The sequence below is a fragment of the Scleropages formosus genome, chromosome 25 (genome assembly GCF_900964775.1).
Source record: "Scleropages formosus chromosome 25, fSclFor1.1, whole genome shotgun sequence".
NCBI classification, from domain to species: Eukaryota; Metazoa; Chordata; class Actinopteri; order Osteoglossiformes; family Osteoglossidae; genus Scleropages; species Scleropages formosus.
In genome coordinates this window covers 6506882-6532300 of record NC_041830.1, presented here as the reverse complement: position 1 = coordinate 6532300, position 25419 = coordinate 6506882, and the positions used below count along the sequence as shown (strand labels likewise).

The 25419-nt window shown below is 41.9% G+C and overlaps 2 protein-coding genes across 3 annotated transcripts; both read right to left on the bottom strand.

Moving 5' to 3' along the window:
- Positions 1–274: 274 nt before the first annotated feature.
- Positions 275–12102, bottom strand: tmem120aa (transmembrane protein 120Aa). Its single transcript, XM_018742105.2, has 12 exons — positions 11959–12102; positions 8312–8430; positions 7468–7584; positions 6647–6706; positions 5576–5671; positions 4563–4652; positions 4128–4193; positions 3849–3910; positions 3050–3142; positions 2707–2771; positions 2339–2407; positions 275–1602 (listed from the first exon to the last, which is right to left on the bottom strand). Exons 1-12 carry the CDS (start codon positions 12034–12036, stop codon positions 1489–1491), a joined length of 1029 nt encoding a protein of 342 aa, XP_018597621.1. The 5' UTR covers positions 12037–12102; the 3' UTR covers positions 275–1488.
- A 600-nt stretch (positions 12103–12702) lies between these two features.
- styxl1 (serine/threonine/tyrosine interacting-like 1) lies at positions 12703–24050 on the bottom strand. 2 transcript variants are annotated; one of them, XM_018742107.2, is made up of 9 exons: positions 18741–18790; positions 18202–18314; positions 17485–17546; positions 16637–16736; positions 15822–15955; positions 15158–15303; positions 14932–15029; positions 14639–14751; positions 12703–13611 (listed from the first exon to the last, which is right to left on the bottom strand). In XM_018742107.2, exons 2-9 carry the CDS (start codon positions 18305–18307, stop codon positions 13480–13482), a joined length of 891 nt encoding a protein of 296 aa, XP_018597623.1. In that variant the 5' UTR covers positions 18308–18314; positions 18741–18790; the 3' UTR covers positions 12703–13479. The 2 variants fall into 2 exon arrangements, with proteins under 2 accessions (XP_018597623.1, XP_018597622.1); XM_018742106.2 differs by lacking the exons at positions 18202–18314; positions 18741–18790 and adding an exon at positions 23779–24050.
- Between the last annotated feature and the right edge of the window lie 1369 nt (positions 24051–25419).

Genomic DNA, 25419 nt, shown 5'->3' with positions numbered 1-25419 from the left:
TTTAGAGAAAAGGGTTATGGAAGAATAGCAAGGACTCTTGAGAACACTTAAGTAAAATATTTTATTAATACAATCAAGATTCAGCCAAGGTGGTACACAAGAACACTGCCAGCAACAAGAAGTCACAAAGTGCTTGGAGGTTCCCTCCCGAAGAGGACCGATATTTATGTCCAGAGTAGCCCATGTCCACCTCATGGTTGAAGCTTATGAGCTAATCGGGTATAAAACAAAGGGGGGGGGGGGGGGGGGGGGGGGGGGGGGGGGTGGGGGGGGGCGGAAACCATTTCAATAAAATATGTGAACTAGAAGATACAGTAACAGCCCAAAAAAAAAAAAAAAAAAAAAAAAAAAAACACATGAAGGAGTGGTTCAGGGCTGGCTAGGGAATTGATCCCAGGTACGTCTTCGCATCGCTGCCCACAAAGGTAAGAAAGGTGCAAGGCCACTTATACAGCACAAGTCAGGATTCTTGAAGGTGAAATGTTTTGCTAAGCTGATCGGGGTTTCACCCTAGATGAACTTTCTAGCCTTCCACAGGATCAGCTAAATATATAAATGTAAATGTAAACGTGAATGACTAACGCTAGCCAGCTGCCCAGAGATCCACAAAATCTAAATGCACAAAATCTCCTTGTCAAGCTGAATTTAAATAGGCAAATCTCAAGAGATGAGTAATAAATTCTATAATTGAAACCATCAAAGCATATAAGAATTAGTCAAAGTTAATTTGTTCTCATTTTACCATGTAATATCTTAAATGAAAATCTCTATGAGTATCATTTGGATATGTGCACATCCATTAACTTGTTTCAATTTATTCCAGTTCATTAAGACCAGAAAGTTCTTGATAGTAATGAGGAAAATATGACAATTCAGTCTGCTACACTTGCTCCAACTGACACGTTTAAAATTTAACCAAGAGTGACTGGTATTCAGCATAATATCTAAATCAACAGAAAACCATCACAGCAAGCACTTACAGATCCAAGTGTCAATTTGTGTTAATTTAATGCACCAGCTAAGTCAAATTTACCTGTAGTTGCATCCAGTGGTGGTCTTTTGGAATAAATATATGCTGTAACATAAATGTTACATAATGTGTTCTCTCATCAGTTGGCTCATAATCTGGGTCATAATGTTTATCAGTATGACTCTGAAGAGATAAGCAATTCCATAAAATAAATGAATGGGCACATGATAAATGTTGATAAAATCCATCAGATTAATTAGAAACCAGCCAAATCCAAATAAGGATTAAAAAAAAAAAAAAAAAAAAAAAAAAAAAAAAGCTCAGAAACAGGTGTCCATAAGATATGGTGAGGGACAAATAACAAGGAGTGAAACAGGGCGATGTGAACTGTAGCTTGACATTTCCACAGCTAAACGCTGGGCAAACACATTTTAATTAAAAATACAATAACAAAAATAATTAGATTAAAAAAAGTCCATGGGCCCCATGTTGTCTTTCAGTCTCTTATGTTATAGCTCTCAGAGTGTCTTGGCTTTGTCCTGGTTGTTCTTGTACTTGTGGTAGACTACACCAAGTGTGGTGAAAAAGTTCCCCAGGAATAAAACAAGGTAAGAGCAACCACACATGACGACCTAAGAAGATAAAGCAAGAATGAGTCAGGACAGTGACAGACAGTGAGAATAACAGGCTGCTTATTTCCAAAGATGTCTCTTAAATATATTTATCATCAGGTTATGCAGCCAACGCATGCAGGTTATCCGCAAAATACACGCAGTCCAATACTGCACTAGCAGCTGAGTTCTTTCAACAGTTTTACAGCAGGTGCCTTCTCCCTGCGGTCTCCAAATGATTAAATTGCTTTATAAGCATTCCAAACTCTAACTTGTGCAATGAAAATAGCTACAATAAAGCCTTGGGACATTATTCAGTGTCTTCTGGCTAATAAGGCAAGCTATTATATCTGTAGATCCTGTCTGTTTATATACGTACATAACTATTTCAGAATACCTGGGACTCCCATGTTAAATCACACACACATTTTTTTCTGATAACAGGAAGATATGTTGAATGGACATTTACACACAGTGTCTACAACCACTTGTCCTGAGTGGGGTCGCGGCGAGCCGGAGCCTAACCCGGCAACACAGGGCGCAAGGCCGGAGGGGGGAGGGAGGCACATCCAGGATAGGATGTCAGTCCGCCGCAAGGCACCCCAAACAGGTCTTGAATCCCAAACCTGCCACACATTGGGCCCCGGCCAAACCCAGTGCGCCAACGCAACCCCCAATGGACATTTTTTTTTTAAAAAAAAAATTAAATTTAAAAAATTAAAACAAAGAGCACTGTAAAGGTTGTGGTCACACAGACCTGCCACTCTTTACAGTCTGGCAGCTGGGCCATCTTGAACAGGGTCAGTGCATTGTAGAGCTGCCAAAACTGCAACAAACTCTGAGTCAGTATCACAGACAAGCCAGACAAAACATTTATTTTATCACTACAGGTGCTAATTCTGTTACATACTAATGTTTAAAACATCCCCACGGAGGATTTAATGCCATCACATTTTCCTGAATTTCACTGAGGGTAAGCATGACCAAGCAAATCTAAAATATATGAAACCAATGATCATTTGCTGCTGACTCACAATTAGGAAATGACTCAGCTTTAACAAACCAAACCAGCAGAACTTAAAGGGAAGCAAAACTATCGGAATGCCAACAAAGAGCAAGACTCACTTGACCAAAAAAGAGGAAGGGCAGTAGGAAAGTCAGACCTCTCCACATCCAGGACTGAAACCCTTCTGGAAAAGGGGGGAGGGCAGAAAATTTCTCTTAAATAGTCTTAGGGAAAGGACAAGGTCATCTCTTCCTGAGAGGTGATGTGCTGTGGATTTGTAAATCAGCCCTGATTTATCACAGTACATACACTGAGAGAAACATTACAGATAAACCAGATCAAGCATTCACCCTGCAGTTAATAACCTTCTATATAGATAACATCCGAATCAAGGTGTACACAAATGTAGAGTATAAAGCACTCTACAGCCAGCACCTCAGTACTCCACTCAGCACAACTCACCGACAGTAAGGTCCATGTTGTGCCTCTCTCCCAGAGCTCGAAGTCTGTACAGACACCCACTTTGGTAATAGTACTGGAGAAACTGCACAAAGCCTGTGTTAAGAGCACAAGAAGAAGGTGAGGAAACGTTCAAAAGTACAGTTAAAACTAATGCGATGGGACACATTTCCCTGAGAATGCAGATAAATCAACCACCTCAAGCCTAGGAAATGGAAAGCAAGGTAGCAAATTGTTGTACCCAAGTCCCATGCAATTAAAAAAAAATATATAGTTTAAGAACAACAGCAGCAGCTTGTGGAAATACATAAATTCAGATCAGCATTTTTCCCCGTTATGTGGTCATGTTACTTCCATAAATGTGTTTTGCGTGATGCCGACAGACAGGCAACAGACTACACTACAAACCTATGTGGTGAACCCCATACAGACAAGCCCATTCCCTGGTTCAAGGTTCAGTGTAGTCATTCATCACAACAGCAACAAAGTGAACATGGGATAAATACTCACTGGAAGATCAGAAAATAACAGAATACAATATTCTCATTTAATTATGCTCAGAAACCTAATCACATGGGAGAACAATCTCAAGCAATCACAACCATCAATTAGTGTAAATTCATCATTGCCATCAGTATTAACTTCAGCTAAATGAAGTTTCTCCAAAGCCACTAAAAGAGGGGAGGAAAAAAAAAAAAAAAAAAAAAAAAAAATGTTATATATCACACCACACATTAAAACCTGAATGTACCTCCCACTGATTTTGAACCACTTAAACAGGAAAGAAATTTATTACACTTACTTTGGTACAAAGAGTAGGCAAGAAATTGGTTCCTGAACATCTGGTACAGTTTGCCTTCTGGCCTGTAAGATGGAAAATTATAGTACAACATACGTTGATGAACGAGTATTCATGAAGGTGCTTATGTGACGATATAAAGAATCATCAACATTATCCAGCAATAATAAAGCATAGTGTTAGGAAACTGGCAGCAACATGGGTGATCTGAGATTCTGCTGTGCGGCTGCCCTTCAGCGCGCGTTCTCGCTGTCAAATGGTGCGAAGGGGCACAGTGCTCACCAGGTCAACATAACTCCAGAGAGAAATGTGGAAACATAGTGGTGAAACACCCACCAGCCCTTGATCCTACAATAACAAGTCAAAGGAAAGAAAAGGCCACAATTACTGACACACTAAATTCAATGGTCTAATCTTAAAAATTAAAAACACATAAAGGCCTCACAGAAAAGCTTACATTTAATCTGCAGCATTTTTATTCCTCTGTTATATTAAACACCTTTGTCATTATTTATTTAGTTACATGACAATTAGTATACCAACTAAGACACTTAGGACCAATATGACAAACACCACTTAACACAAATGTCCAGTAACAGGAAGACATCAACCATAATCAAATACTATGAGAAACTTGTTATAATGCATGCAATCAAATGTAACCAGTGACGTATCACCCTTACCGATTACCAGGAGTGCACTGCGAGTTAGACTGACCTGGACCCATTGTTGATGAGGATGCTTTCCCGGATAGTCAGGGTGCAGTAGTACCACACCAGCAGGAAATTAAAGAGTGCATCCAAAGCTCTATGAACAGGTAACACGAATACAAGTTTTCACAACCCATGACCACGCAAAAGAGGGTCAACCCTGCCATCAAAACAAGGTAATTACTATTCATTTAGTCAGGTCAAGGGACATTTAATGAACAAATATTTCTCAAGTACTCCTCCAGGCAACAAGCCAAGCATCTTTTCATATCCACAGTGTATAACTACCAGAAGAGTTTAGAACTAATCGCACAGCCCAACACATTTCCCTGCTGACGTCAGGTGGAGGACTGGTAAATCTTTAGAGATCAAGTAAAACTTATATTACATACATTTATTCATTTATCTGACGCTTTTCTCCAAAGCAATTTATAATGCTACTGTACCTACAGTGACTTTCCCATTTATCCAGTCATTTTCTTGGAGTAAATATTAGGCTAAGTACCTTGATCAAGGGTACTACAGCCTGCGGTAAGATTCAAACCTTTTGGGGCCAAAGGCAGCAGCTCTAACCACTACGTTAGCGCCTCCTTTGTCTACTCAATATACAGCACCAGAACATAATTATACAGATTATACTAACCTGCCTTAATCTGAAATGGAATGTGATTGTGAAGGAAGACAAAGAGATGCAGAGTTCTCTGCAGCGGGTCACTAGCAGGGATAATTTGACATCAGGCTGATTCTCTTTACCTACACTCAGTTAGCTGTATCAGGATAGCACAGCATTAAATGGAAAAGTAATAAAAATGCAAGGCATTCTACTGATTTTACTAACTTTAGACTTCATCTGAGTTTTTCCTTATTGTAATTTTCAGGGAATAAAGTCACCTGTTTTCATATTCACTTGGCCTGTTGTAACTGACTTCACTATGAAATCACTCCAACAGTATTTGACTGAAGTTGGTTTAAGCTACAAAAAACAAAATATAAAATGAATATGAACAGATGATAATTTACCTATAACTAACCACAAACCGGCATGTGAAGGAGAACAGTAGGAGTAGGACAGTGAGACACAGTTTGAATTTTTCATATTCATCTTTGTAGGCAAACCTGCAGGTGAGAAAAGAGAGGTAAAACAGTTAATTCTGGGAACAACACATCCGCAGTGAAGTGTTTCCAAGTCACATCTCAGCCATTTATGACTATTGATAGTGGCATAATGGGTAGCGCTGATGTATCAAGAGATCCAGGGCTCTGGGTGTGAGTCCGGCTCAGCCTGTGCAAAGACTGGATGTTCTCCCCATGTTCACATGGGTTCCCTACCACAGTCCAAAGAACTGGTGAACTGCAGAATCTAAATTGTCCTTATAGCATTAGTATATACCCTGCAATGGTTCAGTGTCCCATCCATGGCGCACCTCCCTTTACACCTTATTTTTTTCCTGGGTAGACTTCAGACCATAAGAAACCCGAACTGATAAGTGTTTACTGAAAGTAAATTGAGAACAAACAACTTTAGACTTGTGACCTAGCAAACCATTTGGAAATGCAGGTCTTAATGTGGCTTGAACTGATAGAGGTGGCAAAAGGTATGAACTGGACTTCCCAAATAAATCAAAACCCTGCACTATAAAGTCAAGGTATGAATATTTGGATAAATCACTATTAATTAAAAGTGTACCCCACACACACACACACACACACACACACACACACACACACACACACACACACACACACACACACACACACACACACAGTCTAAAACCGTTTGTCCTGGCAGGGTCGCGGCAAGCCGGAGCCTAGCCCAGCAGCACAGGAGATGGGACACCAGTCTGTCGCAAGACACCCCAAGCAGGACTCGAACCCCAGACCCACCAGAGGGCAGGACCCGGCCAAACCTGCTGCGCCCCCCCATAAGTGTACTACAGACACTACTAAATACGTACGAACAAGATCACAGCACTATATGTGTAAGAAAATCCTTATGAAGACAGCAGGAGTGAACTGGTTAATGGATTTTACAAACTGCATTGATTTCCCAAACCAAAGAGTCACTTGCAAAACTACTGTAGCAATACTCACTTGGCATGTTTATTGAGTAGAGTCACATTTACATTCCCAAGAACAAGACTGAGATACAACCTGGGAAAAACATGAGGGAAAATTATGCATACTGTATAAGAAAGATGAAAGCCTTTATTTTTATTTCAAAGTTTTCACATTCTGAGTAGTGAGATTTTATCATTTTCACTGTCAATTCCATAATAAGTGAAACAAGGTAAGACTGGTCCAAATATGACCTCATTTATGAAGTACAGGCGGTCCCCCAGTTACGATGGTCTGACTTACGATTTTTCGACTTTACGATGTTGCGATAGTAATACACGTTCAGTAGAAACCGTATTTTGAAATTTTGACTTTTCCCAGGCAGGTGATATGTGGTATGACACTCTCATGATCCTGGGCAGTGGCAGCGATCTGCATCTCCCAATCTGCCACACGGTTGTTACTGTATATAACCGATACTCTACAGCGTTTTGTGTTACCAGTGTTTTTTCTTGGATACCCCCTGTATCTATGTTGAGTTTTGTGCATCCATCATGTTAACGCCCATCTGTGTTTCCTGCTACTGGTGGGAAGAAGAGGAAGACAATTAGTCTTGAGGAGAAACTCAAGATAATTGCTCAGCATGAAGGCGACAAGCCCGTAATGGCGATCACACGTACAGTATGCTAGACTATGATGTTCGGTAGGTTACATGTATTAAACGCATCTTCAACTTATGATGGGTTTATCAAAACATAACCCCATCGTAAGTAGGGGACCATCTGTACTGACAATGCTCTTCAAATGATAAATATGCAAAAATGTGTAATTGTGAAGGGTCTTGTACTCAACCTTACCCATTCTTCTTTGGAAGAAAGGCCTCCATCTCAAAGAATATGTTTGGCCTTTCTTTAATCGAACTCTGGATTGCCTCTAAAGTCATCACCTCCTCCGATTTCAGAGTTGGTCTGCATCTGAGGACAAGACATTAGAGAGCACATTTTTTTTTGCCAGCTATCACACTTGCAAATACTTAAATGCTGTCTTAAAAAAGCATGCCTTCTTGACAATCTTAGCTCCATGAGGATTTTATTCTAAATTGGAAATATGGATCCATATTGATTATGAAGCAAAACCTGCAAAATACTGTCATAAGCAGCCATAGTTTGCTAAACATTTACGGCTTCCCTATCCGATGATATATCATCAACAATTATTTCATTTTTGTACAGTTTTTCCAATCATCTTAATCTTCCAATGTTCAAAAATACCTTGCTGGAATCACCTAAGGCGGGGGGGAGGAAAAAAAAAAAAAAAAAAAAATTTCTCAAAAGATTTCCCACTTGCATATCTACCATACTACTTTAACCAAAAAAATACTACATGTGGACACAATGAAGACAAGAGATAAATACTTTGAAGGACAAAAAGTATACGCATTCTAGTTGAACGACAACACAGAGTAAGATATATCTTTCTATGTCCAAGTCAATCATTATAGTGATCATTATCAAACAAGGGCCTCCGTAGCACCAGAAATCTCAGTAGTGTGGCTCTGCAATACAGGTCTTTCTCTCAGTGTTTCTGGAACATGGCTGGAAAAAAAAACCATCACGCCCAACATAATGCCTGCATTTTGTCACACTGAATTTCCAGAGCATGATATACAGAACGGAGCTGGTGTGATCGGTGATAACTTACTCCTCCAGTGAAGCAGAGAGCTCCTTCAATTTCTTCTTCTGCCGAGCAATGGAGGCCAGGCAGCTGTCCTGCAGCTTGGTGACCTCCTCCAGCTTTTGCCTGTATAACCGGTGGGTCTCCTAAGGGCAAAATATTCACTATGAAGCTCACAGTCGCCACACTTCAAAACTGCACGTTTGTTATTATGTTCATTTTCCTCACTGTCCAATCTAAATTACATGCTGACTGACTTATACAGCTTCATAATTTACTGTAACAGTTCATAACACACCAGATCATGAACTTAAAAACACAATCAGGACTGCAAGTCTTTTCATCAATGAAACTGTGCAACTCCAAAGTCACAACTAATTAATATAGCTGTCCTGTTACTGAGGTGCGGTGGCACAGTGGGTTGGACCGGGTCCTGCTCTCTGGTGGGTCTGGGGTTGGAGTCCTGCTTGGGGTGCCTTGTGATGGACTGGCGTCCTGTCCTGGGTGTGTCCCCTCCCCCTCCAGCCTTACGCTCTGTGTTGCCAGGTTAGGCTCTGGCTCCCCATGACCCCAAATGGGACAAGCGGTTCAGGAAATGCGTGTGTGTGTATGTGTGTGTGTGTGTGTGTGTGTGTGTGTGTGTGTGTGTGTGTGTGTCCCTCTACTGATTCACAGTTGAGATACTCTATGAACCTCAAACAAAGCTGTGATAAATTAAAAAAGGTTTCTGAAATAATTCCCCATATCAATAACCACATGGCCAGAGAAAGGTAATGATAACTGCTCCTGGAAAAACAGAAAGTGAGGGAGGGTTACCCTGGACCAGACACCAGTCCATCACAATGTAACATATTTTATTATTTTTATTAACTCTATATGATATTAAAACTCATTTAAAACAAATGGGGAAAAAAAACTCTCTCTCCAACTCAAAATTCAATACTGATGTCTGATTCACCCCATGAACAAGTGCACTGCTGGTCAGCTTCTGCAACTTTAGTATTTACACAAGAACAACTTTATTATCAACAATAAAAGCTTAATAATGCAGATGTTATTCTGTTTAGTGACAACTGAGGTTATGAAAAAAATCTTGAATATAGCTATAATTTAAAAAAAAAAAAAAAAAAAAAAAAAATTTTAGAAAGACTTAAGGGCGGGCATGGTGACGCAGCAGGTTTGGCCAGGGCTTGCTATGTGGTGGGTCTGGGGTTCGAGTCCTGCTTTGGGGTGCCTTGCTATGGACTGACATCCCATCCTGGGTGTGTCCCCTCCCCCTTCAGCCTTGTTCCTGTGTTACGGGTTAGGCTCGGGACAAGCAGCTGTAGACAGTGTGTTAGAAAGACTTTTAATTTGAACACTTCTATTAACTCTGAGCTACATTTAAAACTAATTTAAAATGACTAAAAAGAAATTCAACTCCACAAACATGTATTTAGTACCAGCTGTTTACCGATTTATCCCAGTGGCACGTGCAGTGTGTGTCACCCTGCTATTGATCACTGACACAAGGTGAGGAAGTGAGTTAAATAAAGGCAGGCTCACATTCCTATTCTGTTTCTATTCTTTCTGACCGTGTTTCCTTCCAACAAAAAATCTGGGTACAGAAATGCAGGTCACTTTCACTTTGCAACAGGTACAAATTTGGGAAAACAGCAGAGTGAACAAAATGGTATTAAAAAAAAAAAACAATGAATAGGCTTGGAAAATGTTTGTATCTTCAAAAATGTATCACTCAAACATGTTAAGTACTAGCATGAACCAGCACCATTCAGGTTACAGATCCATGATTTTTATCTATATGCTACCAATATTAAACTTTGGTCTTTTCTTATAAGTTTACTTATTGTATTACATTTACATTAGGTTAGGCTGGCAGCATAGCTTTGGAGACCACATGGAGCAAGGCATTTCTTATTTAAAATATTTTTCACTTTATGCATTGTACTTGTACATAACATTTTTATTTAGTTTAGAAAAAAAAAATCTTTTAAATAAATTGCAATTGTGTTTTTTCATACTATTCCATAACGCCCCCTGTGGTTAAAAAGAAGGAAATTATAATTTATAAATAACAGATGAAGACATAAGCCCTTTTGTTTAACACATTTTATTTCTAGCAGAGTAGTACCAAAATGACAAAAATGTGGTATACCCTAGAAAGGTAAATTTGTCAGCCTCCTATTTTCACCTACATGCTTCATTTCATTTTGTTGAATTGCAAAAAAAAAAAAAAAAGGGGTACACACATGTCATATTCCGGTAATTTAGACTTATCTATTTATCCGTCTCAATTGTGTTTACATAGACTGACCAAAACAGGCGCACACCGGACACGTCTTGAAAATCGATCTGAGATTGGTCTGACAGCTGAATGACGTAAAGAACAGCGCAATTGGTCAGTTCTTCCAGCGTGTTAAGTGATTCACGCGAAAGTTTGAGAGCTTGCTATTGGTCACTTCGCTGCACTGATAAGGTTTTGATTGGATTACGGAATCGTTTCTTGGAGGACTGTTAGAACGATATACGATTTGATTGGCTTCCACTGCCAAGAACTACAGCGACTCGTAGCTACTAAGGAGCCAGTGCTTGCATGCTTAATAATAATACCCAATAATAATACCTAACAAAGCGAAACCCAGACAAACTCGGCAACACTGGATGTACTTTTGATAATTCTGACACGTCAGAAAACTTAAGTTGCATATGGATATGCACGCGACAGTAAGAACAGGAAATGCATCACACAGAAACGAGCTATGTCTTCGTAGAAGCAGGACAGAGGAGACGTGTTGAGTCTGAAGTAGGATGAAAACTTAATAGAATAATTTTCTCTTCTTTGTTACTTACTTGCAATTATTATTATTATAATAATTGTAATAATTACTCCAGTAAATAGACATCACGAATAACGAACGACACAGTCACATCCATGCTGCCATTATGTACCGGCTACACTGACAACTGGCTGTAAATGTGAGATACCATTGGCAATTGCTGGCTTAATCCTCTTCCTCACTTATTTCTTAAGGAGAGCTCAGGGTGCTCGAAATTGTCATGGATTGCACAACCCGCATACCGCACAGATACCCAAGGGAATTCAGCAATCAGCCACTGCAGCGAGCACATCTTGATGATCTTCACACTGTGTCTCTTTTAATAAAACATCCCTTTGTAAACGAAGTCTATGCAGCCAGTTCTTATGAATCAGCCACACCGGCGTAAACAAAGACACAAGTGACAAGGCTGCCTGAATACCTCCTTTCACAGCCTACACGCAATGAATAAAAGCGCTGAACGCGGCTAGTACTATTTTACACTTTACCACTGTTTTTTTTATTAAACTATCAAATCAAATGTATAAAAAAATTCAATAATCAAACAATCTCAGACAGAGTGCCATGCTGGCATGGCATAGTGTCCGAACTCCGGGTGTGAAAGACACAGCAGATGACTAAGCGACACAAGGAGACGTAAGAGAGTATTTCTAGAAATATATTAAATCATTAAATCGATTAATTAGGAAGCTTATATAGACTCATTCAGTCAGCGATGTGTGAAAAAACAGAGCTGATAATATTTACATTTTAGGCTGCACCGCGTTGCGGGTGAAAACTCGTCGTGACGAGCTATCTATCATGACAAAATGCAAGTGTGTGTGTGTGTAAACTCACCTGGACCTGTTGATAGTCCTTCTCCAGAGCCTCCCACTCCTGAAAGCATTCTTTTAAACCGGTGGGACTGTACAACATTTTAAAATTCTACACACCATAACACGCACCTAATAAGAACTACTGTGACCGCCTCGACTGCGAGAAAGAACATGTCAACATGACGCCTCCCTCCAACAACGAGAGCCAATCGCAAGACCGGCTAGTGCTCGATTTGACTAAAGCGCGAACCAATAGCTGTCGTCAAAGCGAAGAACGAACACGTCACCGCACCACCTCCTTCAACTCCCGGAGGAAATAACAACGCAGACTTTGGGAGTTCCTCCCGCCTACAATATAGATTAATGGCCAATCACAAGACGAATTCCGAAAAACGGAGGGGGGCGCGATTTAATGTCTGAAAGCCAATCAAAAACAGACTTTAAAGAACTATGGACCAATGGGAGTTCTTGAAGGGACGACCAGGTGCAGTATTTCTGTATAACGTAAGCATAAGGAGGCTGTTCAGTGTGCTTTTATTTATGCGGTTGACGAATACGCGGTGTTAGTGGGAGACTTTTAAAGTTTGTTGACAATCCATTTAGGAAGAAACGAGAGCTAAAACTGTGGGAAATAATTTCTAGTCCTTCGTGTACATTATGTTGTCAAGGTATTGTACACTTACACTGTACACAAGGTGTGACCATCATCATCATGTTCTTCGGATTTACAGCCCAGTCAGTGTCAACAGTTCAATATGTCTTGTACCAGACCATAGGTTTTGCTGATAAGACAGCCGTAGTTTGCAAAACTTTTATTCCCTGTCTATCTGATAATTTTATATCACCGTGATCAAATGATTTCATTTTTGTGAATCTTCTACTATGGAGCGGAGACCTGGAGAACAACTGCCACATTGGGGGAGAATCCAGACATCAACACATTATTCAGAAGGATTCTTCGGATTCGCTGGCCCGAAACCATTAGGAACGAAGATCTTTTGGCAGCGAACAAAACGGCAACCAGCGGAGGACGAAATAATCCGAAGACGCTGGAGATGGATCAGCCCCACCCTTCAAAAACCGGCTTTCAGCATCACGCGGCAAACTCTCACCTGGGAAGTAAAATCGAGGCCGACCAAAAAACACCTTTCGGCGCAACATAGAAGCAGACATGAAGGAGACTGGATACACATGGAGACAACTTGAGAGAATGGCTCAGGACCGGGATGCCAGGAGAGCTCTCGTCAGCAGCCTACGTCCCAGGCGGGGCCAAAGGAGATCATGATGAAATAAGTTATATATCTTACTGGAATCACCAAACTTATAGCATTCTCAAGAGATTTCCCACTTATAAATCTCCTCTTTTTAATTAATAAATTACTGCACGTGGACACAATGAAAAGAGACGGATACACCTTGGATGACACAGTATAAACATTCTGGTTTAATGACGATGCACACAGAGTGAGATATATATTTCTAAGTCCTCAAGTCGGTCTTCATAATGATAATTATCACAGGGGGCTCTTTGGCCGCACAAATCTCAGTAGTGTGGCTCTGCAATAAAGGTCTTTCTCTCTCCCAGTGTGTGGACCTCCCAGTCAGACAGCTGCTGCACAAACCCCCGCTTTGGTCTCATGTTGCTTTTGCATTTCAGCATGTGTTCCCAGGCCTCCTGCAACAGTCAGCAAAGTGAAGGGACAAGGGGCAACATTTACTACGTGGCCGCTGAGAACAAAAGAGCCCTTCAGAATATCGCCAGTTAAAAATTCCAACGATGAGTAATTGACCGTGGAATAGTAAAACACCGAGCCACTGTGCTTTTCTCATTTTAAATGACCTCAGGCAAATATGCCACATAAGTTCAAATAATATGGCAGTAACCAGCAAATATTTGATTAATTTCCATCAAAAAAAAGTGTTTTTCTACAACTTAGCCTTCAATACCATGCCCCCTTTCCTAGAAATGGATCGAGAGTATGAACTGCTTACAACTTACTTATTTGGTCAAGTGAAATTTGGTGGATTCTAAAATAAATAATTTTATACAAAGTGACTTACGTAGATAAAAATGAACATTTAAGTTAAGCACTTTGCTATAATGTACAACAAAGATCCTCCAAGTGTCTGAGTTGAATAACTTTTCACAGGTTTAATTCTAGAACTATACCACCTGCTGACTCTTTTTACACAGCAGCAGATTTATTGTACAAATAGCCCCCACCACTATAAAGTATAGTTGATGTTTCTGGAAGGTTGGCTAATCTGTGAGGTAAACAAAACCACACACACATACACACACACACTGTCTGAACCGCTTGTCCCATACGGGGTCACAGGGAGCCGGAGCCTAACCCGGCAACACAGGGCGCAAGGCTCTGTGTGGAGTTTGCATGTTCTCCCCGTGTCTCCATGGGTTTCCTCTGGGTGCTCTGGTTTCCTCCCACACTTCAAAGACATGCTGCTGAGGTTCACCCATAGTGTGTGAGTGACAGAGAGTGTGTGTGTGTGTTCCACTGATGTTTGGATGAGTGACCCAGTGTAAGTAGTGTATCTAGCAGTGTAAGTCACCACGGTGAATAAGGTGTGTGGGCTCGTAACACTACGTAGCGTTCATTGGAAGTTGCTTTGGAGAAATGTGTCTGCTAAATAAAAAAATGTAAATGTAAGTATTTGGCATGAAGTAAGCTGGGGGTACTAACCTGTAGGGTGAATTTCAGGTGATACTGCAGGAATGCAATCGACACAGTGCTACAGCGGCTAATGCCATCACTGGAAAATATCAAGATGGCTGAGCCAGCGCTGAAATGGGAGCCTGAAACATGGAATGTTTCACAACTCAATATTCTGAAAATGATCACTACACTGTCATAGCAAAAACGATAATTACAGTTAGGAATGGACAGCAAGTCTAAATATTCACATATACCAAACTAGTGTGGCTGTAACTGGGTATGTTCTGCAAATCAAAGTTAAAGTAAGAAATAAAACTCACCAATAAAAGTACAGACCCTCTCAAAACAGCCTAAAAGGTCTCCTTCTACTGAATCTGCCACAGGAATGTGATAAATGTCACAGTTGCTGGCTTCCAATCTAGCTTGAAAATTATGAAAATAGTCATATGAGTGAAGGATGTGTCAAGTACGAAGTCCATGAAACACAGCAACAGAGCACCAAGAAAGGCATTTTCCAGCATGAAGCACAAACAAGCCCTCACTCACACATGATTCGTCTTCTCCGAAACATTGACTACAGCTTGTAGTTTGAGATCCTTGTGGATCTGAGGACTCGTGGCCTGCCTGTAATCACCCATGTAGAGCTGACCTGGGAGGATCTCCACAGGGTATGGCTTCATGCTCTCTAGTTCCTGCCATGTCCAGCCACAAGGCATCAACTTTCAGGGTAGTCACCATGACATTTACATTACAATTATTCATTTAGCGTTTCTCCAAAGCAACTTACAATGTTAATGTCACAATTATTACATGCTTACAATCATTCACCCATTTATACTGCTGGGTAATTCTTACTGGGGCAATTCAGGGTAAGTACCTTGCTCAAGGGTACAACAGCCAGAGGTGGAAATCAAACCTACAACCGTTGGGTCCAAAGGCAGTAGCCATAACCACCACGCTACCAACTATGTAACCATAACAAATCTTTATCACAAGTGTCATGAAACTACCTTAGATTAAATGATTATTTGTGTTTTTGGTGATAGTTTTTCTGGAACGCAGCACATCTTGCAAAAGTTATGTTATCAGATTTATTATTATTATGCACTTTATTTTCTGTGAAGCGCTTTGAATGACCATTGCGTTTGAAAATGTGCTATAGAAATAAACTTGACTTGACTATTACACTTGTAAAAGATTAAAAGCATACCTTCAATGTATAAAGGATCTTCTGAGTTCTGAAGAAAGGGTAGAGGGCAGAGAACCTCTCATAGCCACCTTTCAGAATCTGAACCGGGTAGCGGCTTGATTTTGCCAGAATTCCAGTACAATCGGTAGCTGGTCCTAAAGTTACATAACCATAGTGGAACAATGAATGAATACATTTCCATCTCAAAAACATGGCTACAGCTCCCCCAACAAATCACCGAAACGATGAGAACAAACAGAACAGGACCCTGCTCAGAAAATTATTAAACAACGACATTCATAATAACCACTTACCACCGACTGAGGTGTTTCAGTTACATAGAAGCTTTTCTGGGACATATATAGAACAAAGAAAGAAAACACTGTGTGTATGCTGAATAATATAATTATCCTGTGAAGCGCCAATATTTAATTTCTATATTTAATCTCCTGTAATTGCAAACCCCAGTAGGCATAGTTCTACAATGATCTTTGATTAACACTGATCCTGTTTGATCAGTTGGACGAAACACCCGGTTACACCCTTGACATACATCTGCTGTTTGTTTCTGCAACGGTTCACATCCTGCAACATGACAGTTTTGTAATACAACTTTTGTTACAACACCTCCTTCCTAAAAATAAAGTCAATTTTAAATGATCATTTGGCAATTTCTTTTCCAGTAGCAGTCTTGGGGCCTTTAAATTGAAATGTCATGGACAAAAAAATTCTAATACACTTACTACAAGAAAACATTAATGTGTTTTGCCATTTTTTCCATTTACATTAGTTATTTTTAAATAACCGGTAGAAAGGAAAGACAAAACTTTACACACCAGAACCTTGTAAAGAGCTGGTATTACTGTCATACACGACGCAGTATCGCATGCTCTCGATCTCAACACCAGCAGGCATTACAAACTTGCCCTCATCATCCTGACAAAAACAAACATAATACAGTTATACAAAACATTATTACATTACCCTGAGATTGCTATGTATGTGCAATGATTAATGCATAATTTCCATTGTTGACACTGCAGCATTACGCATTATGAGGCAGATGCATAATATATGGACATGCAGTGCAAACATCTGAGAAACCAATGTCAGTCAGTGATGTGTTATGAAAGAATATTTTTTAAACATAACACTAGAACAGAAAAGTGCTGTCATTTTACAAATACCAAACCAATAAATGACAAGCTAAAGCTTAATTTTCACACTACTCCACATTAACAAAGCAGCAGGTAGTAACGTGGTTGGAGATATTGCCTTGCAGGCTCAATATCCTCAAGACTGAATCCCAGTACTGTTGCTGTACCCTTGAGTGACACAGTAAAGATACCCAGCTGGAAAAATGGGCAAATCATTACAAATTTGCTTATTTAATACTGCAAGATGGATTCTATAAAGATTTCAACTAAGTAAAGTCTAATAACAAGGTTACCAAGACACGTGCCAAAATACAAATGATTATAAATTACTAACACTGGTGTTCATCTAAATTCCAACACCATACAGCATGGTGGTAAAAACTAATCTGAAGGATGCTGGCTCAAGTCCGACTACAGTTCATACCTTTGATATTGAACGTACTTAACCTGAAATTTTCTACTAAAATGCCCAACCGTTCAAATGGGTTAAAGCTGTAATTTGCATTGGAAGAAAAAAATCCCAGTACCCATTTTGCTTTTCTAGCAGTGATAATGTGGCTCTCGTTGTATTCCTCCTGAGATCGTGCATCTGGGGGGAAAAAAAAAAAAAAAAAAAAAAAAAATCACAGATACAGACCTAACATCTCACAAGACAATTTGACATTTGCCACTATCAAAAATGTTATTGTCATAACATAACTGGCTGATACCAGGTCTGTTGAAAAAAATCCTCCCTAATGACATTATAGTGTACATGCCATGCTCCCAGCCGGAAGTAGAGGGTCAGACATAATTGCAGAGCACCGGATTTCATTGAGGGGAATCCAAGAATCGTGGTCTCAAGAGAGGCAAGGTCGTCGATGTGCGAACGTGGTAATCAGGATAATCCAAAGTCGTCGTCAAAGTACAGACAATGGTCAAAAGACACTAAGCAAAGAGGGGGAGGTCAGGAGTGAGGTGAAGGAACAGGGATGAGGATGAGGATGAGGATGAGGATGAGGAAACAGGGAAGGTGCGCAATAGAGCACAGTAGCAAGTAGCTTGGCTAAATGAGGTTCCACAGTTGCTACTGCTCTTCTGTAACCTTTTATGCCTCTCCCCTTGTTGCGTCATCAGGTGTTCTGCGTTGTGTCGATGGTGTGGGCGTGGCAGTACATATAATCATTTGGTCTCCAGAATATAAAATTTGTACTTACTTCCTTTTTGAAAAAGCACATACGAGCATTCACGTATTTCCCCCTTACCAATTAAGCAAAGATAGTTGAACTCCACAAGTCTGGATACACGAAAGTACTGGTTCAGTATGTTGTACAATTCTGTAGCATCACAAAGAATGATCTGAGACATCATAAAAGACCTGAAAAATAATTGCACAGCCTATAAGCAAAAAACTAACACATATTCTTGTTTGTTCTCCCAATGAGGGAGTATTTTTTAGAATCTAGTAGATGTCATTTTCAAAGCAGCAGCTACTGATCCAAATTTACAGCCTGAATACCCAGTCTGGGTATTTTCTTCAGCTCACCTTTGCAAAGCACCCCTTTCAAACATGTTATTCACCTGCTGATTCTCAGTGAAAGATGCACTTTAAAATCCTTAGCTGCTCAGACAGTCACTTCTACCCCATTTTTTACCAGTGAGATCAGCTTTTGACCTTGCGTGCTTCACAATTTGCCAATATTTTGGTTATTTATTATTCCTATTCCCGCATAAGGAATGAACAACTGTTTCAGAATGAGTATATAAAAGACCATTTTAACTCAAATTTATAAAGTCCACTTACCAATGGAAACAAGTGGGCTCAATGCTCAGGCGCGAGATGGTAAGTTTACGTAAGATGTTGCTGAGCAACCAAAATAGGGGTACGTGATTGGTCACATTTTCTTAAAGCGTGCGCTAACTCCCGCAACCCAATCAGCGATAATCTCCTCCCATCGACAGGTAAATTCGCGCTCTGATTGGTCAAAAACAACTGCCAATCAATTTGAAAGTTTTGCGCTATCAGTTCACAATTAGTAACTTGTAGGGCGCGTCTTTTTCCTCGTCATCTTATTCTGCACATTATGCGCGTTCAGGAAGCGCAGGACGTCTTGCAAAGCGACAAAACTCATTACTTAATTCATTATTAATTAATTAAGTAATGATCTTGTAATTACTTTTTCTGAGCTCCGCCGAATCGTACATTTTTGTTTTCTAGAAATTCACCTAATTTAACTCACCACAGCACGCGGTCTGCGAAAACTTGGTCAACTTCTGCTGACCAAAACACACTGTGATCGGCCTTATATGATCTGTTTTGAGGTTTGTGCGAATGTTGTATTATCATATTATGTGTTAACTGCATGTTGATGGGGTTTCATAATATCGGTGAGATTCAGAAAGTTGCCTTTGAAGCAGCGGAACACACGATAGCGTCGTATCACCATGGCTGCGAAGAGCACGTGGTCCATTGTTGTGCCTTGATGTAACCACGGTAACCATGAAACCATACGGCTCCAAAATTGACTAACTGCAATACATTTAGGTTTCACAACAGCTCCCCAATGTATTTTAATTATTTTATCTCAGGTCTGCTGGATTGTACATTTCTGACCTGACAGTCCTCTAGAAATTCACCTAATAATTCATCTCATCCTTTATTTTTGTAGAAGATTATGCCTCCAAGAAAAAGACACAGGGTCGTCAATCCACATGCATGCCCAACCCGGAGTGGGAAGACAGCACCTGAACAAGAAATTTTCAGCACTTCCTTCTGCCAGCGCTGAGTTGAAAAAAGGACATGTTTTACGACTGTACGTCTCTGAAGCTGGACGTAGTGCAACTGAGACAGGGAGACAATTGAAAACACATTTTTCATTTGAGGGATTCTCCAATCCTTGATTTCAGATATAAACATGCTGTTGATAGCAACACTGCATAAGTTAAGACAAATCACAGACGCAAGACAATTTGCTAAGTTTTCAGCAATATGTGATGAGTGGTTTGACCTCTTCAAGGCTGTTGAGCCTGTGTTCACAGTTCCTGTTGTTTCACCCAGTATGTTAGATGAAAAAGTGGTTGCATTTATTTAGCAGATGCTTTTCTCCAAATTGACTTCTAATGAACTCTATGTAGTGGGGGTGCAGTGGCGCAGTGGGTTGGGCCACAGTCCTGCTCTCCGGTGGGTCTGGGGTTCGAGTCCCGCTTGGGGTGCCTTGCGACGGACTGGCGTCCCGTCCTGGGTGTGTCCCCTCCCTCTCTGGCCTTACGCCCTGTGTTGCCGGGTTAGGCTCCGGTTCCCCGTGACCCCGTATGGGACGAGCGGTTCTGAAAATGTGTGTGTGTGTGTGAACTCTATGTAGTGTTACAAGGAAACATACCTTATTAACCAAGGTGACAGATGCTGCTAGATATCCTACTTACAATGGGTTTCTCACCTATACATCAGTAGAATACACTCAGTCACTCTCTGTCACTCATACACTATGGGGGAACCTACACAGCATGTCGGTGGGAGGAAACCAGAGCATCTGGAGAACATGCAAACTTTGCCCGACCGAGTAGGGATCAATCCGATGTCCTCTCACACCACCCCAGTGCTGTGAAACCACAGTGCTACTCGCTGTGCTACCGTGCCACCCTGCTCACGTAAATGTTGCTGATACCTAAATAAAAAACAACAGTGCATTTTATTTATGACATTCCTTATGATTTGTTACTTTTTCCTGAGGCTTCTCTTTCAACTGTTTCCCAATTTCTTCCTAACTTTCCATTAACAGCTTATCGTTGTCGAGTTCACAGCCGTCCGGAGCAAGTTCCGCAATCACTGGGCACTTGGCTATTAAGGGTACACCCTGGATGGAATGCCAGTTCGCTGCAGTTTTTCCACCCACACATTCACTCACAACATGAGGGCACTATATGGGCAATTTAGCATCACCAATTCAGCTGACCAATATGTCTTTGGGCCGGTTTACTGATCCTTGTTCAGAGCCCAAATACCAAGTCTGGGTATTTTCTTCAGCTGACCTCTGCAAGGCACCCCCTTCAGACATGTTATTTACCTGCAGATTCTCAGTGAAAGTGAAACTTTTGAAATAAAATCACTAGCAGGTCAGACAGTCACTACTACCCCATTTTTACCAGTGAAATCAAATTTTGACCTTGCGTGCTTCGTAATTTGGCAATATTTTGGCTATTTACATTTACATTTATTTCTTGAGCAGATGCTTTGAAAGCGACATACCTCTCACAGAAAATACAATTAGTGGATTAAGTTAGGAAAAATACAGACATACCTGCAGACATGTGATTCTAAAGTAAACCTAGTTTTTTTTCTTTGCACTTTATGTGTCGATGTTCATTGTACGAGTAGGTGCACAAAACTCTGGATAGACTAATCCTCATCACCTTCCTACAATTTTTTTTCAAAAGTACACAAACACACACACACACACACATTTTCAGAACCGCTTGTCCCTTACGGGGTCACGGTGAACCGGAGCCTACCCGGCAACACAGGGCGTAAGGCCAGAGGGGGAAGGGGACACACCCAGGACGGGACGCCAGTCCGCCGCAAGGCACCCCAAGCGGGACTTGAACCCCAGACCCACCGGAGAGCAGGACTGCGGTCCAACCCACTACGCCACCGCACCCCCTCAGTACACAAACATTTACATACAATACAGGAGTAGAGGCTGTGTAAAGGGTTATCTGGGCATGATCATAAAGTTCGGTGCGTGAACATTTACACCTTACTTGGGCTCGAGAGATCATGAGGGAAGTGAATCCGGAAAAGGTGAGTTTTAAGACCTTTTTTAAATGTGTGGACAGAGATTCGGTAGTTCTGAGTGAGAGGGGGAGGTAATTCCACCACAACGAAGCCAGAACCAAGAACCTCTGCACTTTACTTTTCGTGCGCAGGACCACCAAGCGAGCAGAAGTAGATGAGCGAAGAGGTCTGGTTGGGGTATAGCGGTTGATCAAGTCTTGAAAATACAAATAGCTGGGAGCAGTTCAACTGATGCATTTGTAGGCAATAACCAGGGTCTTGAATTTGATCTGGGCAGCTATAGGAAGCCAGTGCAGAGACATGAGTAGAGGAGATACATGGGAACACTTTGGCAAACATAACTCATACAGCGGGGTTCTGTATCAGCTGTAGAGGTTCGATGGCAATAGCAGGAAGGACAAACGGGGAATTTGCAGTAGTCCAAAACGTGATTGGTTACATTTCCTGGCTCAGCGATAGGCTAAGCAGGCAATTTTTTTAGCGCGCACTTTTTCCAGCAACCCAATCAGGGATGATTTCCTCCCAACTATTGTTAGTTCGGTCTCTGATTGGTTAAAAACTACTGCCAATCAATTTGAAAGTTCAGCGCTACGAGTTAGTGTCTTTTTTTTCTCGTTCTCGTGAAGCGCAGGACGTCTTAGACAGCGACAGAACTCATTACCACTGTGGCAATATCTTTAATTATTTTCTCTGAAGTCCTTCGGATTGTACGTTTTTTTTATACCGGTGTGTTTTATAAATTCACGTAAGTCTACGTCTGCTTTCCGGAACTTCCACTTCTTCAGTAACCAAACACACATCGTTGACTAGCTTAGGATTTTCTAAGGTAAGTCGGAATAATATGTGTTAGCTACATGTAGATGAAGTTTCATGTCAGTCCTATGTTACGAAAGTTCTTTTTTTAACCTCCGGAATCCATCATCTTGCCTTTGATAGTGTCGTATCTATCATCGTGACGACCCAAGCACATCACGTCATCGTGCCTTGTAATCATGGTAACCCTAAGCAATGATTCTTTAAGCAGAAGAAGAATTTTTAGAATTTTAAGAATTTCTTAAAAATCTGATGGATAACACGTACAACTCTGTCCCCAGTGTCTTAATTATTTTCTCTCTGCTCAGCCAGGCCGTCCATTTCTGACCTGACTCACTCTTTAGAAATTCGTCTAATTCATCTCATCATTTTTCTTTGTAGAAGATCATGCCTCCAAAAAGACGCAGGATCGTCAATCCATCTGCCCAACCCGGAGTGGGGAGACGGTACCTGAACGAGAAGTTTTCAACACTTCCTTCTTCCAGCGCTGAGTTGAAAAAAGGACATGTGCTACAACTGTACATCTCTAAAGCCGAACGTAGTGCAACTGAGACGGAGAGACAATTGAGAAAACATTTTTCATTCGAGGGCTTCTCTTTCAGGAATTCTTTGAACGCAGCTATAAAAAGGATTCTTAGATTGACGTTTAAAAAGCTTAACAAACTCACAGCCCCAACAGAATTTGCTAAGTTTTCAGCAATATGTGATGAGGGGCTCGACCTTTTCGAAGCTGTTGATCCTGAGTTCACAGTTCCTGTTGTTTCACCCAGTATGTTAGATGAAAAAATAACTTTTGAACAAACAGATTCTGGCACAATGACCAGAACTCCACACAGTAACCTTCAAGGTCATTCTGAGCCTGGGTCCTCTGCCAGATCAAGGAGCTGTCAAGGTGACCCACTCACTCCTCAAAAAGATAAAATGAAAGTGGCAGAACTCAGTGGACAGCTTCAGACCCCAAGAAGGTGTACAAACCAATCTATTCAGACGCAACGTGAAAGCCAGGTACGTGTTGCTGTGTGACTGTTGATGCAGACAGACAGTGTGAGCTGAGTGTGTTTATGTAAATGTGTTGGAACGCTGTTTTTTTTTAAGTGACCATTCATGAAATGGGAGAAGCACGTTAATAAGGATGGAGGAGAATTAGCTGGTTAGCACGTGCGGTGTGGGGGCAAAACGAGTCCACGGACACCCATGATGAACACGGTGCATTTTTCTTATTTTACTTCATTTATACCTGTCATGTCTTTTACCGTTTCTGCTTCACTCTCAACACCCAGGTCACGGATTTCCCGGGACACGTGGACCAGGTCTTCCAGCAGCTCAACTACCAGCGTCTCCGTGGTCAGCTGTGTGATTGTGTGATCGTGGTGGGTAACCGGCACTTCAAAGCCCACCGCGCCGTGCTGGCGGCCTGCAGCACCCATTTCCGCGCCCTCTTCTCGGTGGCGGAGAGCAACGGTGGCATGAACGTGATCCAGCTGGACAGCGAGGTGGTGACCGCAGAGGCTTTGTCTGTCCTGGTAGACATGATGTACACCTCAACATTAATGCTGGAGGAGAGTAATGTCATGGATGTGCTGCTTGCTGCCTCGCACCTGCACCTCAACTCAGTTGTGAAGGCCTGTAAGCATTACATGAGCACGCGCACGTTGCACCTGTCCCTTCCGGGAAAGCGGTATATGCGCTGTTCTGATCAGCACGCAGCTGGCACTGCTTCAAGCTCCAGGCTCCAGCACCCTTTCCTGCAACAGTACAAGGTTCTCCCGATCAAGGTAAAAGAGGAAGCTGAGCAGGAGGAACAACAGCAGCCTCAGCAGATGCAGGTGGTGGTGAAGAGCGAACCCCCGAGTTTACCAGAGGCCCCTTATGAGACCAGTAACATCACCTGTCAGGCAGAGGGCAGCGACCAGACAGAACCTGTTGCAGATAAGGTGGAGCAGAGGGCCTCCCTCCCCATCCGACGCTTTCACAAACGTAAGCAGTCCCTGCCCCTTGTGTCCCCTGAGGACCAGCCAAAACGACGACCCCGACTCTCTTCCGCTGCCTCGGAGGAGCCTAGCTGGGTGAGGGTTGTTGTTGAGGCAGTCGGGGAGGAAGGTGAATTCTTCTCGCCAGATTCCCACAGGGTGGCCGACGAGTCAAAACATGAGACGGACATGGCAGTTGAGGATGATGATGGTGGCAGGAGTGGGATGCCAGGGGAACTGTACAGGTCGCAGGCAGCACGGGAGGATGCACAGGTGCCAGGTGAGTCAGACAGCATTGTTGCCCATGAACAGGGCCTGCAGGAGAAAGAGGAGTACTCAGACATCCTGCAAAAGTGCGAGGTTCTCATCAAAGTAAAAGAGGAAGTCGAGGAGCAGCAGCCTCAGCAGATGCATGTGGTGGTGAAGAGCGAGGCCCCCGATGAGACCAATAACGTCACCTCTTGGGCAGAGGGCAGCGACCAAGCAGAACCTGTCGCAGTCAAGGCCGAGATCAGTCCGCAGAGCAGCGTCCGCAGTTTCTCTGACACGCATTCTGACACAGACTGCATCCCGGAGACCCACTGCTCCTCCGGGGGTGGACTGGTAGTGCTAGCCTGGGTTTCCGGGGCTACTGCCGAATTGCTCCCAAAATGCCACTGGATGGGGGTGCCGGGATCCATCTGTGCGGAGAGTTCTCAAATCCAGGACACCATTTCGTCATCATCTTCCTCCTCCGCGACCATCTGCGACGCACTCCTCAACATTCCCTCCTACGAAGGGGTTGGGGGACATTGAATGCCCCCGCTGCTGCGTCCCCTCACCTGACAAGAGCCTCTGAAGATGTGCTCTCGGAGCACAACGTCCTTGTGGTAGAGGGACCCCACAAGATCTGCTGCAAGACATTTCTG

Excerpts from the sequence above, each read along its gene's own strand:
- tmem120aa (XM_018742105.2), bottom strand. The coding sequence starts at position 12,036 with ATGTTGTACAGTCCCACCGGTTTAAAAGAATGCTTTCAGGAGTGGGAG. Across the intron at positions 6,707-7,467 it reads TTTCTTCCAAAGAAGAATGG|GTTGTATCTCAGTCTTGTTC; the intron begins GTAAGGTTGAGT and ends TGTTTTTCCCAG. Across the intron at positions 1,603-2,338 it reads CAGACTGTAAAGAGTGGCAG|GTCGTCATGTGTGGTTGCTC; the intron begins GTCTGTGTGACC and ends TTATCTTCTTAG.
- styxl1 (XM_018742106.2), bottom strand. The coding sequence starts at position 23,968 with ATGGGTGCTGCAGGCCGCCAGCACGGCGCGGTGGGCTTTGAAGTGCCG. Across the intron at positions 15,030-15,157 it reads TCGGAGAAGACGAATCATGT|ATTGGAAGCCAGCAACTGTG; the intron begins GTGAGTGAGGGC and ends TTTTCAAGCTAG. Across the intron at positions 13,612-14,638 it reads ACCTGAAATTCACCCTACAG|GAGGCCTGGGAACACATGCT; the intron begins GTTAGTACCCCC and ends TGACTGTTGCAG.